The 18,383-nt window shown below is 43.2% G+C and overlaps 1 protein-coding gene across 1 annotated transcript in view; it reads right to left on the bottom strand.

Moving 5' to 3' along the window:
• Window positions 1–585: 585 nt before the first annotated feature.
• The window catches only part of EFCAB8 (EF-hand calcium binding domain 8), a 58,451-nt gene continuing 40,653 nt past the window's right edge, over window positions 586–18,383 (bottom strand). The window contains exons 21-27 of the mRNA XM_045981255.1: window positions 17,528–17,749; window positions 16,849–16,986; window positions 9,134–9,302; window positions 3,935–4,067; window positions 2,598–2,802; window positions 2,414–2,512; window positions 586–1,499 (exon numbers count right to left, since the gene is read on the bottom strand). Coding sequence (XP_045837211.1) covers window positions 1,089–1,499; window positions 2,414–2,512; window positions 2,598–2,802; window positions 3,935–4,067; window positions 9,134–9,302; window positions 16,849–16,986; window positions 17,528–17,749 — 1,377 coding nt within the window. The 3' untranslated portion in view covers window positions 586–1,088. The remainder of the gene's footprint in view (window positions 1,500–2,413; window positions 2,513–2,597; window positions 2,803–3,934; window positions 4,068–9,133; window positions 9,303–16,848; window positions 16,987–17,527; window positions 17,750–18,383) is intronic.

The raw sequence follows: 18,383 nt of genomic DNA, 5'->3' as shown, positions 1-18,383 counted from the left end.
AGGTTCTCAGCTCCTAAAGGACCCTGACTCTCCCCCCAGGTAAGGGCTCTACAGAGGCCTTTAAGAAAATCCCTTGAAGGGGCGCCTGGGTAGCTTAGTCAGTTAAGCAGCTGCCTTTGGCTCAGGTCATGATCCCAAGGTCCTGGGATCGAGGCCCACATCTGGCTCTCTGCTCAGTGGGGAGCCTGCTTCTCCCTCTGCCTGCTCCTCCCCCTACTTATGTGCTCTCTGTCAAATAAATAAATAAAATCTTTAAAAAAAAAAAAGAAAGAAAGAAAAGAAAGGAAAAGAAAATCCCCTAAGGCCTGGTTATCACTACATCCCTTCCCCCTGCTACTCACACCTCCCCACCGGCCTTCCCCGACCCCTGGGCAGAGGCCTTGGCCCTGCCACTGCTTTTACCACCGCACAATCCACCCTGAGTTCTCCACCCCAGACACTGCCCAGAGCAGCACACAAGGGAAGGATCAAGGGGCTTTTGGCTCAGAAAAACCTGGATTCAAAGCAGCAGTGAGAGCCAGGCCGAGGTACGCTCCACCATGCTTTGGGGACCCCCTTGCAGGAGGGGCAGAACCGTTTGTAAATGCGGGGTTCCCTATGGTGAGTGCCTGATAGCTGAGGAGGACAGACGCACAGTCACCACGGCCTCCCAGGGGCTGCTGGGCCTCACTCTAGCCATGAGGCCGAGCCAAGTTTCAGAAGCAGACAGCTTACCCCAGCAGCGTGACCTACCCGCAGCATCACCAGGGAGCCTCTGAGGCCCCCGCCCTATGCTTCTCCTTCCAGAAGGCTGCACCAGGTGTCCTCGGGGAGGGGACTCTCCCCTGCATCCATCCAGGGCCTCGTCAGGCAGAACACAGACACAGCCTGGTGCCTAAGGGGGCAAGGGACACACAGCCCAGCCTCCTGGCCTATGGGACTCTGATATCTGCAAATATTTATTTTCTTCTCCAGGACTCTGGTGAAGAAGGAGGTCAATAGGAAAAGGTCTCTATCTTCTGGGTCTGGCAGGGGTAATAGCCAGGGATAGACAGGACGCCTGTGGACCTGGGCCTTGTGCTGGAGGGCTGGAGAAAGGGTGGGCCACCCTAGAACCGGATGTGGTACCTCTTCTTCATGGAGGAACGAAGGGTGGCCTTCAGAGGTCTGGAGAGCAGTTGGATGGAGGCGGCAACAGGCATGGGAGTCGCCGACCTCTGCACAACGTACCTGGATGCCTCGGACAGGACCGAGGGAGAGGACAGGAGGTAGGGGGAGCTGGACAAGGCCAACTCTAGGAAGCCAGAGCCTGAGGCTGTCATGGGGAGGGTGTCGCTGGGGGAGAGGGAGGTGGCGGAAGAGCTGGTGTTCCCATCAGGATCCGGGTCCTTGTGACTGCAGTGGGCCGCCAGGTGCGTGTGCAGGCCCTGGTGCTCTAGAATGTCATGCAGCCCGAGGTCAGGTGTTTGGGTGGGCAACAGGTTGTTGAAGTGCAGGCTTTGATAGATCTGAGGTGAAATCTGCGGGGAAGAGAGCGGGGGAGTTTGGGGAGTTCACCTAGGACCAAGAACAGGCTCCCAGGAAGGATGGGCCCTGGGGTCTTCCTGGACAAAAGAAGTTTCCAGAGGACTGTGGTTTTCATGGAGAACCGCACCCTGCTGGCACTGCAAGCCCACCATGGGTCTGGCCTGGCACTTGGCCCTTCTCCTGGGACTGGCAATCATGCTTTGTGCTCAGCTCAGGACTATCCTCATCTGGGAATGAGACCTCAAGCTGGACCTGAGTGGGGCCCTCACCTCTCCTGTCAGCATGCCCCAGGCTGTGCTTGGAGGCCCATCTCTAGAAGGCAGGAATGCGGAGCAGCCCCCCTCCGCACTGCCCTCTCCCCGCCCAGGCCAGAGGTCTTCTCTCCCTTCAAGTGCCCACCACAAAGGGGGGCAAGCTATATGGCAGATGCCTCTGGAAGAGGCTGTGGTCTGCCCAAGAGAGAGGGAGGATGGGGCTCAAAGCTATCCTGCAAAACCCCCAACCCCCTTTTCCTTTCCCCAAGCATAGCACCCTGCCATTCCCTCCATCCTTTACCCAGCACCAGGAGACCCTCCCCATGTCTGCTCTAGAGCGACCCATGGTGTGGGGGTGGACAAGTAACCGAAGGAATAGCCAGACTCTGGGAAATTCTTGGAAGTCTAGCAAAAGTACCAGGCCCAAGGAGAACCTCCTCCTGTAGGCCTGATGAGTTGTGTCCTCAGAGACAAAAGCTGTGCCCGTGGCCTCACCCAGGGCCTCCACAGCCAGGCCAGCCTCACCCCAGAGCTGCCTGTGGCCCTGCCCTGGCCTGGAGGGCCCGGTGGACAGGAGGGTGGAAAGTGGCTGTTGCTGCTGACGAAGGCCACCAGCACCAGCATCTCAGGGAGTGAGCCCCGCCCTGCGTCACCTGGTGCTTCATCCAGCCGTACTGCACTTGGGTGGACAGGAGTCGGGGACTCCGGGACCGGGCCTTGGGCTTGTATGCTGCTCCCACAACTTTGCTCATCTGCGGGAGCCACAGACAAGAGTGAAGCCTCGGGGCTGGCCGTGGCAGGCCCCTCTGTGCCCCTGGGTCTCCCACACAGACTCACCTGCTTGCCCTTGGACTCCCACTTGAGCCAGCTGCGCTCAATGTCTTCCAGGGAGCGCTCTCCGGCCCATGGGGACGTCTGGGTGATCTTCTGCAGCTTAGCCCATGCCTCAGCCTCTCTGGTGGCCTTCCCATTCAGGAGAGCCATGAGAGCCACTTGTTCCCGCCGCTGGTACACCAGGGCCTCGGCCAGAGCCCGCTCCTCCCTGATGGAAGGGGCTTTCCTTCATAAGACGCCCTGGAGCCGCCAGGCGGGGCAGCTTTCCCCCGGACCCCAAGAGAGTTTCTCCCTCCTGGGCCCGATCCTTTCCCAACCTTCTCATCTCTCTCCCAAGGCCGTACTACCCAGACCCATCATTAAACAGTGTCCAGGCAACGTTAGCAAAGCCCAGATTAAACTAACCCCCGACAAGTCCTACGACCTTTCCTACCACCCTGTGCTGTCCCCCACGGAGGCTTGGTACCCCATCTTGACCTTACCTGGATCTCCCCTTGTGAACTAGTTAAACACCCTCTCCCTCCCAGGGAAACCCTGCCTCTACCTTGTTTGCTAACCCCATGTGGGACGGTAGAGATGTATGCCTTGACAAGAGGAGAGGAGCAACAAGGACATATGGGTGCCCGAAAAACTACTTACATAACAAGACCCAACTCCAAGAATCTCTTCTCCTATGAAGCTTTTTTGCTTGATCCACCCCATGAGGTGACTGTCTTCTGAGCCATTCCTGTTCTTAACAGTCCCCTCACTTACCACATAAAATAGCAGCCATGAATTTGCAGGTCCATCTCCCCAAGGGGACTATGAGTTCTCTGAGGCAGAACCTGTGTCTGGATTGTTTTGGATTTCTACAACCTAGCACAGAGTCTGGCACTCAGCAGGACCGCAATAAATATTTTTTTGAATGACCCCAAATTACCTGAGACTTGGTCAGGATTAAGAGTGGAACAAGGGTGCAGGAGGAACCTGAAGAGGAAAGCAGCAGCGAGCAGCAGCAGCCTTATCCCCCCTCCCCCTGTGAATCAGGGCCTCTAGTCACATAGAAATGGCCTCAGCAGGGAAGCCAGCCCTGGCTAATCGGGACCTGGCTCTGGGGCCAGGGCTCATCAAAGGCTTGCCTTTTTATATTTTCTGCTGGTTTGTACTAAACTTTCAGCTGAGCTTGGCTCCTAGGTCACAGGTGCCACCTGTACAGTCAAATTGCCTGAGGGTCCCAAGCCTCTGGCCCTCCCCAAAGGTGCCCACACTACCCAACCCAGACGAGGCTGCCCAGGACCTGGGAAGGCTCCCAGCATCCTCCTCGTTGGGCCAGCCGGACCAGGTGGGCTGCAATAACTCACTCCAGCTCTGGACGGAAGGCCTTCTGGGCAGCATCTGCAGAGCCAGCCTCCTCCTCTGAGCTTTTTCTCACTTCAAGATCACCAAACATCTGAATATCCTGCAGCCTTTTCCAAACACTCAGGCCAAACGTCCCTGTGATTTAACCAGACGCGGCTCAGTAACAAGAACTGGTCTACCTCCCCCCTCCTCTGATCCTTCTGCCCTTTATGGTCCACCTTCAAGAGTCATCTAGCAAAATCTTAGCCTTGGCCTGCACTTCATCATGCTTACCACAAGCCAGGCATTATGCTGGCTACTCAACAAATACCTAAAGGAACCAGACACTAGCCCTAGATATACTTGGAGCATAGGCCAAAGCATCCTGCCCCACATGTAGGCTGAGATGCACTATGGCAATGACCGTGACCCTCAGTTGGGCTTACATGGTTCATGTATCAAGTAGCAATGGCACAGAATGATCAGGCATCCATCAGATGTGAGGTGGGGGTGGCACTGGGGAGGAACAGGGCTGGAGGAGAAAGAAGGTAGTGAGAACAGAAAACATCAGTCCCACTTTGGGGCAGGGCATAGCTAGTAGTAGGCCATTCTCTTGCTGCAGACTTTTTTTAAAAATTAAAAAAATATATAGTATGAAATCCTATTTTAAGAAGTCATTGCAGAGCAGTAGAAGTGAAAAAGAGTAGATGAACTAAAAGTACAGAAAGGGAAGAGTCCTTCCAAGAAGAACTGAAAGTGAGGGCTGCTTCCTTCCTGGTGAGTATTTTCTGAGTCTGGGCATAGGCTGAGGGAGAATCAGGTTCTGCTTCAACAAAGGAAGTTTCTGGAAGGAAAAGAAACCGCCCGAGCTTCTGAGCAGGATGGATCAAGTCTAGTGGAGTTCCACACACATTGCTGCGTCTTCCACAGGACATTTGCTGAGTCCTGGAGGAGCCGAGGGCCTGGAAGTTGGGCTAGACAGAATGAGGTTGTTGGGAGACAAAGTCTCACTAGAGGAAGAAGTCTTTCATAAACACAGACAGACTTCACTCTTGAGACAGACTTCACAAAGGAAGACAGAAACAAACAATCTACTGAAAGCTGCAGTCCAGACCCAACCCAGCTCAATCCCTGATTGCAGTGAGAGGGACGGCCCTATAGAGAGGAACTAGCACATGCACTGGAGGAAAAGCATACCAATTTCAGTCTCTGTGGTGCTTTTATACAAAGTCCAGAAAAGTCTTGGGTTTCATTTTGGATTTGGTTTTAGTTTTGGTTTTGGTTTTGGTGGTGGGAGGTGTTGTTTTTGTTTTGGGGGTTTTGGAGGGATGGATTTTTTAATGCATATAACATGTAAAAAGACAGGAAAAATATAATCAATAACAAAAGGAAGAAATAGGCATTAGAATCAGACCCACAGATAATTCTGACATTGGAGCTATCAGATAAAACATTAAAGTAACTATTGTAAATAGTTAAAATAACAGAAAATATGAATAAAGTGAAGGAAAAGAAGGAGAATTTCTATAAAGAATTGGATTTTATAGGAAAGAACCAAATGGGTATTTGAGAACTAAAAAACACACAAAATGAAGAAATAACTGAATGGACTTAATAGCAGGCTGCATACAGAAGACAGAATTAATGAATTAGAAGGCAGGTCAGAAGAAAATATACAAAAAAATAACTGGAATAAAAAAAACAAACAAACAAAAAAAAAGAAAAACAGAGAGAACAGAACAGAGTATGAGAGATAAATGGGGCACAGTCAAATGTTCTAACATACATGTAACTGGAACCCCACAACAGGAGAAGAGAGAGGATGGACAAAGAAGTACTGAAGAGATAATATTTCACAATTTTTAAAAACTGATTAAAAATAGCAACCCACAGGTTGAAAAAGATCCGTGAACTCCAAGCAGAATGAACACAAATAAAGCCACACTTAGGCACATTATAGTCAAACTGCTGAAAGCCAAAATCAGTCAGAGAGAAAAGAAAAATTACCTTCAAAGTATCAACTTTTGGGGCATCTGGGTGGCTCAGTCAATTAAACAACAGATTCTTGATTTCAGCTCAGGTCATGATCTCAAGGTCAAGAGATCAAGCCCCATGTTGGAGTCTGCCTCAATGGATTCTGCTTAAGGTTCTGTCCCTCTCCCTCTGCCCCTCTCCACCCAACCCCACTCACATACTCTCTCTCTCAAAATAAATAAATAAATAAATAAATAAATAAAGTATCAACTTACAACTGACTTTTCAAAAGAAAATATAGAAACCACAGATGATAGAAAAAAAACTTTTTTTTAAAGTACTGAAAGAAAATAAAATTCCACTGAGAATTCTATGCCCAGTAAAACAGTCTTAACATTTTAAGGCAAAATAAAGATGTTTTCAGATAAGAAAAAGCTTAAAGAACTAATCACTAGCAGGGATGCCTGGGTAGCTGGTTAAGGGACCAACTCTTTTTTTTTTTTTTCTTTTTTTAAGATTTTATTTATTTATTTGAGAGAGAGAGAGCATGAGTGAGGTAAGGAGCAGTGGGAGGAAGAAAGTAAGATTCTGGCACAAGAAGTAGTATCACTTCGGGGCACCTGAGTGGCTCAGTCAGTTAAGTGTCTACTTCAGCTCAAGTAATGATCCCAGGGTCCTGGGATCAAGCCCCACATAAGGTTCCCTGCTCTGCCTCTCCGTCTACCTGCTACTCTCCCTGCTTGTACGTTCTCTTTTTGTCTCTCTCTATCAAATAAATAAATAAGTCTTGAAAAAAAAAAAAAGAAGTGGTATGAGGTCAAGAGTGCATATTATAATCTTTAGAGTAACTGCTAAAGAATATTATAAAAATATACAATTAAAAAGCTAATAAAGGAATAAAACAAGGTAATTGCTTTAAATACTTGATTAATCCAAGAGAAGGCAGAAAAGAAATAATAAAGGAATGAAGAACAGAAAACAAATATCAAGACGATAGACTTAAACCATATAACTAATTTCTTTAATATTTGAATGGACTAAGTATCCAATTAAAAGGCAAAGATTGTCAGAATGAAAAAAATAGGACTTAATATAATGCTCTTCAAAAGATGTACTTTTTATTTTATTTTTTTTTTTTACTTTAAAGAGGTACTTTTTAAAAGATTTTATTTATTTATTGAGAGAGAGAGAGAGAATGAGAGAGAGAGAGCATGAGAAGAGAGAGGTCAGCAGGAGAAGCAGACTCTATTCTAAGCAGGGCGCCTGATGTGGGACTAGATCCCAGGACTCCAGGATCATGACCTGAGCCAAAGGCAGTTGCTTAACCAACTGAGCCACCCAGGTGCCCCAAAAGAGGCATATGTAAGTATAAGGACAGAGATAGGTTGAAAAGTCATGTAGGCAAGGGATACAAACTTACAATTATAAGATGAATTAAATGCTGAGGTTCAGGTTAACCCCATGGTAACTATAGTTAACAATACTATATTGCATACTTGAAATTTGCTAAGAGAGTAGATATTAAGTGTTCTCACAATGAAAAAAAAAAGGTAACTATGTGAGGTGTAGATGTATTAATTATCTTGATTGTGGTAATTATTTCATAATGTTCCCATATACCAAATCATCATGTTGTACACTTAAAATGTCAGCTTACTCAGTCTTTTTTTTTTTGTTTCTATTACTATGTCTTCATAGTCATTTATCTTTTCTTTTGTAGTATCTAATCTGCTCTTAATCCTATCCAGTGTATTTTTATCTCAGACATTGTCAGTTTTAATTTTTAATTTCAACTTGGGTCTTTTTATATATTCCAGTTCTCTCTTTAATATGCTGTTTTCTTCTATCTTTTGTAACACATGAAATATATTCATAATATTTATATACATTATATATTATGTTACATTTATACTATATTATATATAATTTATAATATTACAAATGTACTTATATATATTTTATATAATTTATACTGCTTTTGTATTATATTATGTATATTTATTATTTATGTATATTATTATAAATTATACCTCAGGAATTATTATTCTTTGCTGCTTGCTGTCTAATGCCTGGAAACTGTTATATATGTATTTTGTTCATACTTTTAGTCATTTAAAGTGGGAATGTAAATCCAGTCCTTGTTACTCTGTCTGGTTTGGAACCAACAGCAATGATAGGCAATAGAAACAGACCCAGAAGTGAAACAGATACTGCAATTAATCAGACTTTAAAATAACTTTGATCAAAATGTTCAAGAATATAAAGTAGAAGATGAGGAATTTCATCATAGAGCAGCAATAAATTTAAAATAATCAAAAAGTTTTTACACATATAAGAGCTGAAAATTCAAGGAAACTGAAGTAAACTAATTCTAAAAGGAATAAACCTTTGGTAAGAGACAAGAGACCAAGGCTGCTTTCAATCCTGGCAGAGTAATGAGAGGAAGATGAGCCCTCCATGGAGGAGGAGAAACCAGATGAGTCCTCTGCGAAATCTTACCACCCTTGCATGGCATGACAGATAACCCAGGATGTTCTGGCCACAGGGCGAGTATGCAGCTACCCACCAACTCTTTCCCTCAGGCCTTTGCAGGGTATATGGTGGCTGTACAATGAAGGCTGGGGGCTGGGCAGAAGAGCTGAGAGATAGACCATGCAAGTAGAAAGCTTAAGAAGCATAAGACGCGGGGCGCTTGGGTGGCTCAGTGGGTTGGGCCTCCACCTTTGGCTCAGTTCATGATCTTAGGGTCCTGTGTTCGGGCCCTGCATTGGGCTCGCTGATCAGCAGGGAGCCTGCTTACCCCACAAATAAATAAATTTTTTTAAAAAGAAAGCATAAGATGCTCTTTATATGATAGCTATATGGGTATATATTTACTTTCTGAAAATGCACAAGCTGAACCCTTTTGGTTTGTGTGCTTTTCTTTATGTATATCTTAATAAGTAAGTTTATTTTTAAAATGAGAAAGGAATGTGCCTTCTCAGATATATGCTTTGCAAAAATATACATGGGCAAATAATTTGAGGTGGGTGGGTGAGTGGGTGGATGGACAGTTGATGGATGAATGGACAGACTGCTGAATGGACAACTGGAAAGTCTCACATCCTGTGATACTGTCTGGACAGAGCCAGCTGCTGTAGCCTGAAACCCCACCCCACAGGATATAAGGTTTATGCCAGCTCACGTTCTAACAGGGACAGGGCCATGATGGGCCATGTGGCATGGCTGAGCTTCAGTAGGACCCATACCAATGGTGTCACCGGAGAGTTTCCAAGCCTTGACATCACCGTCCTGGCCACCACTGACAACCAGCTGGAAGCTATCCACATACAGGATGTCTGCCACACTATCCAAATGGCCCTTCCAGGCATTCAGAAGCTTGGGGGGAACCAGGGAAATGGTCTGGCCAGCCACGACCTATGGGGGACAGTACAGGAGAACTACTTATACTGGAGGCAGTAGAGCACTCTGGAAGGATCCTAGGACACAGTCCCCTGACCCATGTCCCAGGGTTCTAGTTCTAGACATGTTCCCACATTAACTTAGGTAAGTCCTGGCACATCTCTGGGCCTCACTGGTCCCTTTGGTAAATATCATAAAAAAGCATTTGTATATTGCTATGTTGCTTACCAGCTGCATCTACAGATCATTCCGTTTGAACATTATAACAACCTTACAGGATGTGTGAGTCTCACCATTTCACAGAGGAGAGAAGTGAGCCCACAGCCACATAGCTAGAAAGTGGTGAGGCTCAGACAAGAACCCAGTCTTCTTCTAAAATTATTCAGTGGGGCACTGGCAATAGAACAGGGTGAGCAAGGGAGTGTTGGATCACATTACACTATGAAAGGATGAACTCTACTTAACTGGAAAATGAGTAAAAATAACCAAGCCTGTCCTAAATAAAACAATATTGAAGGGGGATATATATTTACCATATTTGAATATGTTAAGTCACAACATAAAAACTTGAAACAGAAAAATGGGACATGATAGAAAGCTCAGAAACCAACATACATTTATGTAAAATATCTATATGTAAGAGTGCCAGGAAAATTTGTAGTAATAGAGAGCAGGACCCATAAGCAGTGATGGAATACCTGGTAAGCTATCAAGAGAAACTTCAATCACTGTTGTGTTTCTAATAACTAAAGAAACCCCTGAGCGCCTGGCTGGTTCAGCTGGCAGAACTTGCAACTCTTGATCTCAGGGTTGGGAGTTTGAGCCCCATGTTGGGCCTGGAACCTACTTGAATAAAAATTTTTTTTGAAATTTAAAAAAACAACTAGAGAAACACTAAAAGGGCCAAAGAATTCTTTTTAATGAAAAATATCTAAAAAAAAAATATGAGTGAGTATTTAGCTTATCTCTGATTAAGAAAGTGATTGACAATGGGAAATACCACAACAGGACCCCCATAAATTGTCATTTTAAAATTGTCATAAATAAAATTAAAAGGCATAATGACCAATCAGGGAGAAATACTGGCAATACATAGACAGATAATAAGTTAATATTTTAGTAAGTTTAAAAATGATTATATATCATTTACAAAATATGGTTACCACAATAGAAGAATGGACAGAGGGCATGAAGAGACAATTCACAAAACTATACATGGCCAATAAAATAAGATGTCAACATCACTAATAAGCAAAGATAACTTCATTAAAATCAAAGGAAATGGGTGTCTGGGTGGCCCAGTCAGTTAAGTGGCTGCCTTTGGCTCAGGTCATGATCCCATGGTCCTGGGATTGAGTCCCACATCCAGCTCCCTGCTCAGTGGAGAGCCTGCTTCTCCCTCTCCCTCGCCTGCTGCTCTGCCTACTTGTGCTCTCTCTCTCTCTCTGTCAAATAAATAAGCAAAATATTTTTAAAAATAAATAAAAATAAAAAATAAATAAAATCAAAGGAAACCATTTGCATCTAAAAATCAGCCAAACTTTTTTCACTTCATTTATTTATTTAATGCCTTATATAAGCAAGGCATTCTATCGACATAAGGAACCCTCACTCAGATGAATACTGTTAATAATAAATACTTCATGCTGGCAAGGATAAAGCAAAATATTAGAAGTACAAAACTCTATAAACTTTCCAGAGTGCAGTTTGCAGTACACAGTAAAGGCGTTGGAAAGATTTATGTTGTTTTAAATACTATTTCCATGAGATAAACTACCAGATGTGCAGATAAACAACTATGAACAACAAAAAGATTTGTGAAAAAGAAAAATTGCTCTATCATTTTTATGGCTTTTAAATACAGCTTATTGAAATATAATTCATATACAATTTACCCATTTAAAGGGCTTACTTTGGTGGTTTTTAGTATATTCACAGAGTTTGCAACCACCGTTATGATCAATTTTAGGTCATTTCATCGTCCCACACTTGATGTAAGTGGAATCAGACAGTATGTGATCTTTTGTGACTGGCTTCTTTCACTTAGCATGTTTTCAAGGCACGTGATATTATAGTGTGTATCAGTACTTCATTACTTTACTTATGCATTCAGCCATTGTGGACATGTGGGCTGTTTTCACTTCTTGGCTATTACAACTAATGCTACTATAAACACCCATATATAAGATTTTGTGCAGAAACGACTTCATTTCTCTTGGGTGTTTTGCTGGGTCCTATGGTAACTCCATGTTTAACTTTCTGAGAAACTGTTAAACTGTTTTTCAAAGTGGCTGTACTGCCTTATGTTCTTACCAGCAATGTTTGGGAGTTCCAATTTACCCCCACCTTTTATTATCTATATTATTATCTACACCCAACTTTTCTTATCCACAGCCATCCTAATGAGTGGGAAGTGGGATAGTGTTATTGTTTTGATAGGAATTTCCCTACTTCCTAATGATGCTGAGCATCATTTCATATACTTATTGGTGATTTGTATCTCCTTGAAGAAATGTCTGTGTAGATCATTTGCACACTTTTAATTGGGTTAATTGTCTTTTTATTGTCAATGTGAAGGAATTCTTTGAATAGTCTAGATACTAGTTTCTTATCATGTAGATGATTTGCAAATATTTTTCTTCTATATGTCACCTTTCCCCTTTCTTAATGGTGTCTTTTGCATGCTGAAAGTTCTTAAATTTGACAAAATTCACTTTATTTATTCCTTTTGTTGCTTGTGATTTTGTGTCATATTTAAGAAATATTGTCTAACCCAGAGTCATGCAGATTTCTCCCTATGCTTTCTTCTAAGAGTCTTATAATTTTAACTCTTCCATTTAGGTCCATGACCACTGAAGTTAATTTTTTGGTATGTTGTGAAGTGTGTTCTTCTCTGTTAGATGTTCATTCTTCTGATGTGGATATCCAGTCTTCCCAGCACCAATTTATTTTAAAAGACTATTCTTTCCTCCATTTGATTGTTTTGGCACCTTTGCCAAAAATCAATTGACTATGAGTTTCTTTTTCCCTCTTAATTCTATTTCATTGGCATATATGTCTACCCTAATGCTAGTACCACACTATTTTTACTGAAGCTTCAGAGTAAGTTTTGAAGTTGCGAAGTGTGACTTTTCCAACTCTGTTCATTCTCAAGATTTTTGAACTCTTCTAGGTCACTTGTATTTCTATCTGAATTTTATTTATTTATTTATTTATTTATTTATCCATCCATTCATTTATTTTTAAAGATTTTATTTATTTATTTGACAGAAAGAGAGATCACAAGTAGGCAGAGAGGCAGGCAGAGAGAGAGAGAGGGAAGGAGGCTCCCTGCTGAGCAGAGAGCCCATTGCAGGGCTCAATCCCAGGACCCTGGGATCATGACCTGAGCCGAAGGCAGAGGCTTAACCCACTGAGCCACCCAGGCGTCCTCCATCTTAGAGTCAGTCTGTCAATTTCTGTAAAATAAAAAGCTTGGATTTGATAGGTTACATTGAATTAATTTGGTAAATACTGTTATATTAATAAGATTAACTCTTTCAATCCATGAACATGGGAGATTTTTCCATTTATTTAGGTTGTCTTCAACTTTTTTCAACAGTGTTTTGAGGTTTTCATAATACAAGCTTTGTACTACCTTTGTAAATTCATTCTTAAATACTTTATTCTTTTTGATGCTATTTATAAGCTGGATCCCTTTTATTTCATTTTCTTGCCTACTTGCCCTTCTGGTACAACATTAGTGAAAGTGGCAAGAGCAGACATCCTCATCTTCTTCCTGATCTTAGGAGGAAAAAGTTTAATCTTTCACCATTAAATATGATAGTACCTGCTTTTTGCAGATGGACTTTATCAGGTTAAGGAAGTTCTCTTCTACTCCTTGTTGATTGGCATATATATCAGGAAAGGGTGTTGGATCTTCTCAAATGCTGTTTCTGCATCTATTGTGATGATTATGTGTCTTTTGTTCTTATTCACTTAATACGGTGTATTACATTAATTGATTTTGGATATTAAACCAACCTTGCATTCTTGGGAAGTCTCACTTGCTCATGATATGTAATCCTTTTCATAAGTTTTCTGGATTCAATATTTTATTTTATTGATGATATTTGCATCTATATTCACAAGAGATGTACTTGTATTTTCTTAGGATGTCCTTATAGTATCAAGGTAATATTGGCCGCATAGAAAACTCTTTGGCAAGAATTCTTGAAGAACTGACATTAATTCCTCTTTAATTATTTAGTAGAATTCACCAGTAAAGTCATCTGTACCTGGGCTTTTCTTTGTGGGAAGTTTTACTGCTAATTCAATCTCCTTACTTGTGATATTCAAATTTTATATTTCTTTAGATTTCCTATTTCTTTTTGAACCCACTCTGGTAGCTCATATCTAAGAATTTATCCATTTTCTTTCACTTTTTTGATACTGAAAAATTAAAAACCTATCTAATGTCTGACAATAAGTTAAATAAATGATTGTACCTCTATAAAGCAAATATGAGTTAATCATTAGAAAGTCTGATCTTTAAGAATGTTTAATAATATAGGAAATTCTAGTTACATGCAATATAATCCCAATTTGCTTAAAATATATGATTATAACATGGTCAGGAGCACAGGTTCTGGAGTTAGATAGACTTGAGTTTACTGCCAGATCCAACATTGGCAGTTGTGTGAACATAAGACAGGTCCCTCCAGATCTTCAGTTTATCTTCCTCATCTAAAAATAACATCTCCCTCACAGAGCTATCACAGAGAGTCAACGAGAGAATGCATAAAAGCACTTATCACAATTCTTGAAACACAGTAAGCAGTAAATAAATGACACTTATTGGGGCACCTGGGTGGCTCAGTCAGTTAAGTGGCTGCCTTTGGCTCAGGTCATGATCTTGGGGTCCTGGGATCGAGCCCCATGTTGGCCTCCCTGCTTAGTGACGAGCTTGCTTCTCTTTCTCCCTCTGCCCTTTCCTTTCCCTCTGCTCATCCTCTTTCTCTCTAAAATAAATAAAATCCTTTCTAAAAAATTAATGAGACTTGGGGCACCTGGGTGGCTCAGTCAGTTAAGCATCTGCCTTCAGCTCAGGTTATGATCCCAGGGTCCTGGAATTTAGCCTCATATCGGGGTCCTTGCTCCATGGAAGTCTGTTTCTCCCTCTCCCTCTGCCTGCCACTCCCCCTTCTCGTGTTCTCTCTGTCAAAAAAAAATAAAATCTTTTTTAAAAATGGCATTTATTGTTGTTATTATAATGATTGCATTAACATTACAGATTCCTCATCTGTTGAACCCATGGGTGGCTGATTCCCAACAGATTTGAATGCAGTGAAATTGTCTTCTTACTAAAACAAGACTAGACCTAATATTTTTGTGCAGAGATGCAAAAAGTACTTATGGCTGCAAGATGGCTATCAGAACCACAAATGCATACAAGCCCTTGACCTAGAAATCCCACTTCCAGGAATTTATCTTTCAGACACATTTTTCACAAATATGAAATAACATTCACTATTCACTTTTGCTTAAGGACAAAAGATTGAAAACAACCTCAATTTCCCTTCAAAGGGAATTATGTCATTAATATATCCTATAGCTTACTGCTCAGCTATAAAGAATAATGTATTCATATATAAGATCTCCAAGATATATAATGGAATAAGAAAAATAAGGCGAGGGGTGCCTGGGTTGACTCAGTCATTAAGCATCTGCCTTCGACTCAAGTCAGGATCCCGGGATCCTGGGATTGAGCCCCGATCTGGCTCCCTGCTTAGCAGGAAGCCTGCTTCTCCCTCTCCCACTCCCCCTGTTTGTTTTCCCTCTCTCACTGTGTCTCTCTCTACCAAATAAATAAATAAAATCTCTTAAAAAGAAAAAGAAAAAGCAAGGTCAACACCAGTGTGTATGGCATGCTACCTCATGTAAAAATAATGAGGAAAGAACTTTACAATTTTGTGTTTGAATAAATAAATCCTGGAAGAATCACCAAAAATCAATAAAAGTGAAACAAGAAGAACTGGTTTTGGTGGGGGGAGAACAGGAGTAGGACTAAGAATCCTCACTATAAGCCTTTACCCCTCCCTGAGTTTTTAAATCTTCGTTGGTGTATAACGTACATATAGAAAAGTGTACATGTCATAAATGTGCCAGTGTATCCATTTTTACAAGCTGACCACAACTGCATGGCCAGACCCAAATCATGAAACAGAGCAGCCTCCAAAGCCCTCTCATGACTCCTTCCAGCCACTCCATGCCCCACACAAAGATAATCACTTATAATAGGATACCTTTGCTTTGTCTGCTTTTATACTTTTATAGATGGAACTATAATACTTATAATATATATACTCTCTTAGTGTCTAACTTCTTTCACTTACATTGTTCAAATAATTACTCACTTTCATAAATAGTTGAAAACCATTCATTTCTAATGCCCGATATTATTCTGTACGGTGTGTATAGTACAATTTATTTTTCCGGTCTAGGTTGATTGACATTTGGTTTGTTTCATATGTAGAGTTAATACAAATGGTAATTCTATCCATGTTTTTATTCATTATCTTTTAGAGCATAGGCTTCGCTTGGGTATAAACCTAGGAGTGGAATTGCTGGATCATAGTGTAGACATATATTCAGTTCTAGTAATTACTGCCAAATGGTTCCCCAAAGTGATTATACCAATCTACATTCCTGCGAGCAATAGAAATTTTAGTTGACCTACATCCTTGCGAACGTTTGGTATTGCTAAACATTTCATTTTAGTCATTCTGGTGGATGTGTAGTGGGATCACATTGTGGTTTTAATTTGCATTTTCCCGATAACTAAGGAAAAGGTGCTCAACTTCATTAGTCATTGGGCTAATATCAAGTGATTTTTGAACTATGTAAATATATTACCTACTCAAGAATATACATAGATATTTTCATTATTTTTTTAAAGATTTTTTTTTAAGTAATCTTTGTGTCTAACATTGGGCTCAAACTTACAGCCCTGAGATCAAGAGTTACATGCTCTCCTGACTGAGCCAGCCAGCTGCCCCCAAGTATTTTCATTATTTTAAAAAGAATTCATGGGGCGCCTGGGTGGCTCAGTGGGTTAAAGCCTCTGCCTTCCGCTCAGGTCATGAGATTGAGCTCCGCGTTGGGCTCTCTGCTCAGCAGGGAGCCTGCTTCTCCCCCTCCCCTCTCTCTGCCTGCCTGTCTGCCTACTTGTGATCTCTGTCTGTCAAATAAATAAAAATAAAAATATTTTAAAAGAATTCATGACCCCAGGGCCCTCCTTGCAAAGATTAAAGCCCATGGAAGGGGTGTGCGCGCGCGTGTGTGTGCGTGTGTGTGCGCGCGTGCGCGTGCATGTGCGCTCATGTGTCTGTGTGTGCCTGTGGATATATTTGGTGTGTGTAGACTTGGGTTTTACTGGGTAATGGTAATTTCTAGCTAACAAATGTTTTCTACATCAACCAGAATACCTTGAACAAGAAACATGAAAGACTCAGAATCTCAGTAAGAGAACCGTGGCCCCAGCTCATTAGTGTGGTTCAAATTCCCCCAGTAATCTTCCTACCTCCTTCTCCTCCAAGAGGATGTGGTGTGGGAGGTTGGCCTGGACCTCTTCAGGAATTAAGAACTGGAACTTGTTTGTTCCACTGGGTTGAGGTGACCACTTATCAGTGGACATGCAGTAATCCTTGATGTCCCAGATCTAGGCACAAAATGTGGGTTAGAGGCCCAGCACCCCTTGACACCAACACCAAATTAGTCTGTGAAGCCCTCCCAGACTTCTTCTCTTCACTCTGAGGTGTGAGCCCTCACCCCTCAGGGTTACCCTGAGATACCCAGACCCTCAGGGTCAGAAGGGGCCTTAGGGATCTTCTAGGCCAGACCACTTAGCTGGCATGCAGAGAGGGTATGATGGGTCCCAGGACAAGCCACTCTGGCCTCACGTCTCACCGCAAAGCATGAAATCAGCTCCCGAGACAGGGGATCACAGACAGCTGCACAGCTGGGGGTGAGGGAGTGGCAGGAAGGACCAATGGAGTGGGGGACCCACTGGATGAGGCTTTGTGGAGGGCCCACTGGAGCCACGTCCTCACTCACTTCCTGGGTGCACCAGAGCAGAAGAGGACTTCTCCTGCCCACTGTTTTACAAACGAAACCAGTACCCAGAGGGAGGAGAGACTAGGCAAGCACCACGCCCAGCAAAGACTTGGTGGCTGGAGTTTGCCCAGCCAGCCCTTCCTCACCTTGATGTATCCTGTGCAGTCCCCTGTGACAAGGATCCAGTCCTTCTCATCCGTGGCCATGGCACCCACAACCACATCTCCCTGGCTCAGGCAGTCCACAGGGAACTTCCCCAGCAGGCCGCCGGCCCCATGCGTGGACCAGGCATAGATGAGGCCATCGATGCAGCTGCTCAGCAAGGCAGCTATGTGGGGCTGCCGAGGCCTGGTCTGCAGGAAGATGATCTGTGCGAGACAGGCGGGCCTGGTCAGCGGTGCTGGGACTCACCCCAGCCATAGTCACGTGGTGCTGAGGGGCCTGGGCAAGTCTCCACCCCCTACTCCACCCAACCCAGTTTCCCAGATGCCCAGCCAGAATGGTGACCGTCTACCACTGCTGCCTAGCTGGTAACGAGGAACACTTCGGTGCCCTGTGAGCTCTGTGTGCGCAGGACGTTTGGGTCTTTTTTTTTTTTTTTCTGCTGTTTTGTCCTCAGCAACTACAATGGTGCCTGACACGTGGTACATGATCAGTGCATGTTTGTTGAAGAAGACATTCAAGGCTCAGTTGGTCAAGCAGCCTCTCATGATTTCAGTCACAGTCAAAGGTCAGGCTTTGAGTCATCTACTTGGGTCAGACTCAGAGGCTGAAAGGGATGGGCTCTCTGTGGCAACTGCTTCCAGGAACCCATCCTTTCAGTGAACTTACACAGGCGCCCAGAAGCACAGGTACGGGGACGTTCAATGCATGTCTATTAAGAGAAGACTGGCTTAATCATTTGTGATCCCTGCAAACTATGGCACGCTATGCAATTATTCCAAAGAACTGGATGAGTTAACAAAAGAATAAGATTTCTCTAAATTACTGGTATGAAAACAT

Source organism: Meles meles, chromosome 16, assembly GCF_922984935.1.
Source record: "Meles meles chromosome 16, mMelMel3.1 paternal haplotype, whole genome shotgun sequence".
NCBI lineage: Eukaryota > Metazoa > Chordata > Mammalia > Carnivora > Mustelidae > Meles > Meles meles.
The sequence above is the reverse complement of the archived record's forward strand: the minus strand, read 5'-3'. Positions and strand labels throughout refer to the sequence as shown.